The 8801-nt window shown below is 39.0% G+C and overlaps 1 protein-coding gene across 1 annotated transcript; it reads right to left on the reverse strand.

Annotated features, from left to right (window-relative positions):
• Positions 1–7403: 7403 nt before the first annotated feature.
• On the reverse strand, positions 7404–8372 carry LOC118639795 (olfactory receptor 4F15). Its single transcript, XM_036276313.1, has one exon. The coding sequence runs from the start codon at positions 8352–8354 to the stop codon at positions 7416–7418; it is 939 nt and encodes a 312-aa protein (XP_036132206.1). The 5' UTR covers positions 8355–8372; the 3' UTR covers positions 7404–7415.
• Between the last annotated feature and the right edge of the window lie 429 nt (positions 8373–8801).

Raw genomic sequence — 8801 nt, forward strand, 5'->3', positions numbered from 1 at the left:
GCCTGGATGGTTTCATGGGGGAATGTTACTGAACATTCAAAGAAGAACTAATACCCATTCTCCTCAAATTATTTCAAAAAATTTGAAAAGAAGGAAGACTTCCAAACCCATTTTATGAGACCAGCATAATTCTAATTCCAATATCAGAAAAAGACACTACAAAGACAGAAAACTACAGGCCAATATCCCTGATGAACAAAAATGCCAACATCCTGAACAAAATACTAGCAAATTGAATCCAGCAATACATCAAAAAAATTATTCACCATGACCAAGTGGGATTCATCCCAGGGATGCAAGGCTGGTACAATATTTGCAAATCAATAAATGTGATACACCATATAAACAAAATGAAAGATAAAAATCATATCATATCAATAGATGCTGAAAAAGCATTCGACAAAATCCAGCATCCATTTCTGATAAAAATGCTCAGCAATCAGGGAATAGAGAAATCATATCTCAACATAATAAAGGCCATATATGAAAGACCTACAGCCAACATCATACTCAATGGGCAAAAACTAAAAGCATTTCCCTTAAGAACAGGAACAAGATAAAGATACCCACTTTCGCTACTCTTATTTAACAAAGTACTGGAAGTCTTAGCCACAGCAATCAGACAGGAAGAAAAAATAAAAGGGATCCAAATGGGAAAGCACAAAGTGAACCTGTCATTATTTGCAGATGACATGATACCATATGTAGAAAATCCCAAAGACTCCATCAAAAATTTACTAGACTTAATAAATGAATTTGGCAAAATAGCAGGATACAAAATTAACATAAAGAAATTGATGGCATTCTTATACACTAATAATGAACTCACAGAAAGAGAAACTAAAAAACAATCCCATTTACCATCATGGCAAAAAAATTAAGACACCTAGGAATAAATTTAACCAAAGAAATAAAAGACCTATTTGCAGAAAACTACAGGTCATTGAAAAAAGAAATAGAGGAAGACATAAAAAAGTGGAAACACATACCCTGTTCATGGATTGGAAGAATATCATTAAAATGTCCATATTACCCAAAGTAATCTATAGATTCAATGCAATCCCCATCAAAATACCAACGCCATACTTCACAGAACTAGAATAAATACTTCAAAAGTTTATATGGAGCCAAAAAAGACCCCAAATAACCACAGCAATCTTGAAAAAGAAGGACAAAGTAGGTGGGATCACAATACCAGATATCAGGTTATACTATAAAGCTACTGTAATCAAAACAGCCTGGTACTGGCACAAGAACAGGCAGATAGACCAATGGAATCAATGGAACAGAATATAGAACCCAGAAATGGACCTAAGGCAATATTCTCAATTAATATTTGACAAATCCTCTTTACTAAGTGGTGCTGGGAAAATTGGACAGCTACATGTAAAAAAAAAAAAAATGAAACTAGACCATCAACTTACACCATACATAAAATTAAACTCAAAATGGATAAAAGAGTTAAATGTAACCCATGAATCCATAAAAATCCTAGAAGATAATAATGTAGGCAACAAAATTTCAGACATCGTACGCAGCAGAATTTTCACTGATATATCCCCTAAGGCAATAAAAACAAAGGAGAAAATGAACACATGGGACTACTTCAAATTAAAAAGCTTTTGCACAGCAAAAGATACAATCATCAAAATGGAAAGGCAACCCACTGGATGGGAGAGCATCATTGCCAATGATATATCAGATAAGGAGTTAATTTCCAATATATAGAGAGTACTCATACAACTCCACAAAGGGAAGACAAAGAACCAAATTTAAAAATGGGCAGAGAAACTAAATAGACACCTCTCCAAACAGGACATACAAATGGCCAAGAGACATATGAAGAAATGCTCAACATCACTAATCATCAGAGAGATGCAAATTAAAACAACAATGAGGTATCACCTCACACCTGTCAGAATGATCATCATCAATAAATCATCAAACAACAAGTGTTGGCAAGGGTGTGGAACAAAGGGAACTGTGGGAATGCAGACTGGTGCAGCCACTATGGAAAACAATATGGTGTTACCTCAAAAAATTAAAAATGGGACTGCCATTTGACCCAGTGATCCCTCTTCTAGGAATATACCCTAAGAAGCCTGAAACACCAATCAGAAAGAATATGTGTACCCCCATGTTCATAGCAGCACTATTTACAATAGCTAAGATCTGGAAACAACCCAAGTGTCCATCAGTAGACGAATGGATAAAAAAGCTGTGGTACATATACACAATGAAGTACTATGCAGCTGTAAGAAAGAATGATCTCTTATTCTTTGAGACGACATGGAGGGACCTGGAAGTATTATCCTAAGCAAAACAAGCAAAACAGAGAAAGACAAGTATTATATGATCTCACTTATTTGTGGAATATAATGAACATAACAGTCTGAGGAATGGGATAGTTCCAGAGATATGGAAGTGGGGTACAGACTGACAATTCCCTGAAGAGGGGATGGTGGGGGAGAGAGAAACCACATAAGTTATATGGATGTGTGCATGAACAGCAGACATGAACAACAAGCTGGGGACAGGGTGGGAAAGGAAGGGGAGGGGGGAATCAGTGGGGGAGAAAAGTAGAAACATCTGTAACAAAAATAAATTAATTAATTATAAAAAATTACAAGATAGACTTCCGGTCAAGATGGCGGCGTAGGTAAACGTGGTATCGCGTCCTCCAACAACCACATCAAAGTTACAACTAAAGTACAGAACAACCATCATTCAAAACCACCTGAAATCAAGCTGAATGGAAGTCGTACAACTACGGAATTAAAAAAAAAAAGCAGCTACATCCAGACTGGTAGGAGGGGTGGCGGCGGGAGTGGTGGCGGCGGCTCAACGGGCTGGTCCCACACCCACATGTGGCGGATAAAAATCGGGAGGCTCCCGCGGCTGGGAAGGTCCTTCCTGAGGACTGAGGGGTCCCCATCCCACACCAGGTGCCCCGCTCAGGGTTCCAGTGCCAGGAAGAGAAGTCCCCATAACTTCTGGCTGGAAAAACCAGCGGGAACTGAGGCTCAGGGAAGCTGAAGCGGCTGGAGCCCCAGGCAGCTCCTTAAAGGGCCCGCGCACGAACTCATCAGACTCTCTCCCTCTAAGCTCGGAGGGGAGGCAGCTCGAGGGGCACCAGAGACATACAGGGAAGAACTGAGCTGTTTGGCACTGGAGCGAGGGCTGGAGAGGGGGCTTCCTCAGGGACAAACGTGCTGTCAGAGGCCTTTGTTCCTTTGGTGAGCCCTTCCCAGGGGCGGCAGACAGAAGCCATATCTGGGACTCCAGCAACCTGGCTCACACTGGTAGCCCCGCCCTGCTGACTCCCTGAGGCCCCGCCCCACCCCACACAACTTTCAGGCCCACCCAAGCTGTTGCCACTTGCTTAACCATAGGATTGGCCGGTCTTGGATCCTGCTTCAGGTTTTTCCTAAATTCTTTCAAACGAGCAGCACCGGGTCTCAGCGAGCCCCATACCTCTCATTAACTAATACACAGAAACAAACAAAGGGAGGCAGCCAAAATGAGGATACAAAGAAGCAGGTCCCAAATGAAAGAACAGAACAAAACCCCCATAAAAGAACTAAGCGAAAGGGAGATAAGCAACCTAACAGATACTGAGTTCAAAATACTGCTTATAAGGATGCTCAATGAACTTAGTGAGAACCTCAGTGAACTTAGGGAGGGCCTCAAGAGCATAAAAAAGGTAAATCCAAGGAGCAAACCATCGATTTGGAATATAAGGAAACAAAAAATGCCCAATCAGAACAGCAAAAAGAAAAAATAATCCAAAAAAATGAGGATAGTGAAAGGAGCCTCTGGGACAACTTCAAGCGTGCCAACATTTGCATCTTGGGGGTGCTGGAAGGAGAAGAGAGAGAACAAGAAATCGAAAACCTGTTTGAAACAATAATGGCAAAAAACTTCCCTAACTTGGTGAAGGAAACAGACATACAAGTCCAGGAAGCACAGAGAGTCCCAAACAAGATGAACCCCAAGAGGCACACACCAAGACACATCATCATCAAAATGCAAAAGGTTCAAGACAAAGAGAGAATCTTAAAAGCAGCAAGAGAAAGGCAGCTAGTTACCTACAAGGGAGTTCCCATAAGGCTGTCAGCTGATTTCTCAAAAGAAACCTTGCAGGCCAGAAGGGAGTGGCAAGAAATATTCAGAGTGATGAAAACCAAGAACCTACAACCAAAATTACTCTATCCTGCAAAGCTGTCATTTAGAATCGATGGACATATAAAAACTTTCCCAGACAAGAAAAAGTTAAAGGAGTTCATCACTACCAAACCGTTATTATATGAAATGATGAAGGGTCTTTTTGAAGAAAAAGATAAAATGTATGAACAAACAAAATGGCAATGAATACATATCTATCAACAATGGAATCTACAAACAAAATGAACAGGAAGAACAGAAACATTCTCATAGATACAGAGAACGTTTTGTTGGTTGCCAGTTTGGAAGGGGGTTGGGGGAATGGGTGAAAAAGGTGAAGGGATTAAGAAGCACAAATTCATTGCTAGACTGACAAACCTCAAAGGGAAAGGGGTTGGGGGGGGGGGGAAGAAATAAACCAAAGAACTTATATGCATAACCAATGGACACAGACAATAGTGTGGGAAAAGGTAGGAGGGGGGCGGGAGTGGGGAGAAGGGGGTCAATGGGGGAAAAAAGTGGTACATCTGTAATACATTTTACATTCAACAATAAAGATTTAAAAAAAAAAACAAGGTAAAAAAAAGAAAGGTTTAACTCTATTTAATCTGCCACAAGGTAGACAGCTAGTCCTCTGAGAGAAGGGTAGGATATGGTACTACACACGGCGCTGTCCATTTGCTTTGTGTTGTAAAGCCTGGGCAGTCAGAAGGGATGATAGGCAGATCAGCCTTAGTGAAGGGAAATTCATGTTGTTGATTTTCAGAGGTGTCAGCTATGCTACTATGGACATGTTAGTGCCAATTAAACAGTTCTAGAACAGCTGGGGAAAGAAGCTGACTGTCATCCACATGGGCAGGTATTTTTGTTCCTGTACAATGAGTGAATAACCTCTAATAGACTTTTCCATGGGCACTATATTGTCATTCTCTGTGCTTTTCTGAGAAGTCCAGCTACATACCTCTCCCCAGAACTTCAATATTTTATGAGCTTATTCTTTCTTAGGCTCTGAATAACTAAAGAAACCATTAGGCCTGCCCACAAATTAGTAAAATCTGTGTTTCAAACCAGCTTTCCTTCCAAAGAAAGTGTACAACTAAAGGTAATCCCTGAGGTTCATTAGAAGGGTTTTCCTTCACCACTATTCTTCAAGGCCATTTCTGAGTAAAGTTTAATGCCATGGCCATTTACTTACAGCCGAACACACAAAAGTATGCACAAACCAGGCTGTATTTTCTCCTCCATTTGAGGGTGGTGGAATACCCAGTGGTAGGGAAGGCCCACAAATAGGAATTGTTTTCAATTAAATGAGTTATTCTATTATTTATTACCAGATCATCAAACTGTAAGATAACAGATCCTGTATCCAAACTGTAACACTTTGAGTCCAGGCTTATTACTCAATAGACCTTCAGGACATTTTTTTACTGAATTTATTGGGGTGACTTTGGTTAATACAATTATATAGGTTTGGGGTATACAAATGAGCTTGAGAGTCTTCCCTCCTCTTCAATTTTTTGGAATAGTTTGAGAAGGATAGGTGTTAGTTCTTCGTTGAATGTTTGGTGAAATTCAACTATGAAGCCATCCAGTCCAGGACTTTTGTTTGTTGGGAGTTTTTTTTTATTACCGATTCCATGTTATTAGTTGTAATCTGTCTATTCAGATTTTCTGATTCTGTTTTGGAAGATTGTTACCTTGAGGGCATTTAACATCTTTGTGCCTCAGATCCCTCCTCTATAAAATGGAGATAATGAGGATGTCTGCCTCATAAAATTCAAGGTAAAAAGTTTAGAACAATACCTAGACTTAGACTGCACAATTTCTGGAAAAAGAAAACCTGTACATATATTTTATAAATATTTCATTTTCTATTTGTTGACATATTTTAAATTTGTTTCTCTGGGAGGAACACAATCATCTCAGTGTGACTTACTTAAGCAGAATACACAATTCATTAATCACATTGTTTCCCACCAAAAAAGGAAGGTAACGACATTAATTTTAACGTATTTGGGAGGAACTTCAGGCCTAAAAAATAGAATTCAATCAAAAATCTCTCTGAACACCACTGTAGGCAAAAAGCACTGTTAATAATAAATTTTAAACATTTTTTTCATAATTAATGCAATGGTTTAAAATTCATCTTTGGTAGGCCCTGAACAAGGAATTGTATGGTAGCAGTAGAAATTAGGAAAGGGTTGAGAATTGATAAAGAAATGCTAAATCTTAATGATAATTTACTATGAAGAAGAAATACAAATGGGAGGTGTAAAGCTCTCTCTTTAAAATTTAAAGTTTAAATAGACCCATAGGAAAAAGTTAAAAGTGTAAAATATGAACAAAAATTCAAATACAAAATTGACTTGAAAGTGCAAGGGCACTGACTTAGGAATCAGAGACAGTTTCTGGTGCCTGACTGTCTCTGGTGATTTCTGGCTGTGTGCCTTTGGACAAATTCCAGTCACCCTTCAATTCCTAGGTTTTAGCATGTACAACTGAAGGGATTAGAACACATGATGTTGGTTACCCATTCTAGCTTTAAATTCAAAATTCTAACATAGAATTAACAATTTTCCATATTACCAGATAAAGGAGCCTGATAAGGAGGCAAAATGTGTTGATACTGGGGAAATAAGAAGCAAATAGAGTAGGGGAAAATAAAATTAAAACCAAAATAGTTATGTGGTAAATAGATGAAAATAATATGAATGCATATTCCATTCATCAGTAGAATAATCTCCAAAATAGTAAAAGAATAAATTATTGTCTGGCTGGTGTGGCTCAGTGGTTGAGCATCGATCCATGCACCAACCAGGAGGTTGCCAGTTTGATTCCCAGTCAGGGCACATGCCTGGGTCATGGGCTTGATCCCCAGTGGGGGACATACAAGAGACAGCCGATCAGTGTTTCTCTCTTATTGATGTTTGTATCTCTCTCTACCTTCCTCTCTCTCTAAAGATCAATAAAAACATTTTTTAAAGATACACTATTATTTGCTTAATTACATGGCACTCTCTTAGACCATGTAAGTTGCAAAAGACATACAGTTTGGTTTTTGACACTTTGATGTAGAGAGTGTCAAAGAATAACAATTTCTTATTTAATGATGAAATAGATTTAGTAGATACTAGAACTCTAGGCATATAACATGGTCTAAGTCTTGAGTATTTCTCTGAAGTTGCATAATAGTTTCTCTGCAACCAGCATAAGGGATCATCTATAGTTCCATGTCATCAAAGCCAATTCATTTATGAAATCTTCCTGTAATGCCCAAGATGACTGCACAGTCTCTTCATTGCCACTTTCATTTCTTTGTTCCTGAACGTGTAGATGACTGGATTCAGAAAAGGAGTGATAAATGCATCAAAAACAGCAAGATATTTATCCAGGTGAGATGTGGGAGAAGGCCATGTGTAGAAAAACATCAGTGGTCCAAAGAACAAAACCACCACAGTGATATGAGCTGACAAAGTGGAGAGGGCCTTGAATGAACCAAGTGAAGAGTGCTTCCAAACAGTGAACAGAATAAAGATGTAGGAAATGACCAGCAAAACAAAAGATCCCACAGAAATAAGCCCACTATTGACAGTAACCATGAACTCCAGTTCTTGGGTATCTGTGCAGGCAAGTCTGAGGAGACGGGGAAGGTCACAGTAAAAACTGTCTAATACATTAGGACCACAAAAAGGTAAATCTACCACAAAAACTAATTGAACCAATGAATGGATAAAGCCAACAGTCCAGGATGTGACTAAAAAGTATAGACACTTTCTTGGACTCATGATACTCAGGTAGTGGAGAGGCTTACATATGGCCACATATCTGTCAAAGGCCATGGAGATGAGCAGTACCATCTCAGCGCCCCCAACGGCATGACTAAAGAAGATCTGAGTAATACATCCACAAAAGGAGATAGCTTTGTGCTTCTTGAAAATATCACAAATCATTTTAGGGGCTATGATTGAGCAAAAAGACATATCAATGACCGAGAGGTTAGCCAGGAAGAAATACATGGGGGAGTGCAGATGAGCATCCAAGGTCACAGTGAACACAATGACAAGGTTTCCCATCATGCCTGCCAAGTAGAACAAAAAGGAGAAGACAAAAAGGAGAGGCTGAATCTCCCATGAATTGGCGAGTCCCAGAAATACAAACTCTGATACTGTGGAGTGATTCATTCCATCCATTGTCTCAGACACCAAGGTCAGTTTTCATGTTACCTAAAAGGAAGAAAACGGGAAAACAATGTATAGGCAAGTATTAATGTTCAAGAAAGAAAGCCTTCAGTCCATGAAAACAATCATAATATTAACATCACACACAGCCAAATAATCATTACATGCACACTGGACTTCTCCTTAGAGGAGTCAGCTAGTTCCCAAATGACATTATGGTTTTCAAAACTACTACTGCTGATTTAATTCCACCTCTGGACCTATTTCCCTTCTTCTTTCTTCTAGTATTACGTGCATGTTTTTAATATCCTCCTGCTCAGGGTGTTATACTTCAGTAACTTGTAAGTTATCTTCAAATACTTTTGTCTATGATTTCTTATGAATTAATATTATTTCAGCCATTTATATGGCCACTTAATAATTTGTCATGTACAGCATATAGCTTCCAAAGTCTCTCTT

The sequence above is a fragment of the Molossus molossus genome, unplaced genomic scaffold (genome assembly GCF_014108415.1).
Source record: "Molossus molossus isolate mMolMol1 unplaced genomic scaffold, mMolMol1.p scaffold_m16_p_1, whole genome shotgun sequence".
Taxonomy (NCBI): Eukaryota; Metazoa; Chordata; class Mammalia; order Chiroptera; family Molossidae; genus Molossus; species Molossus molossus.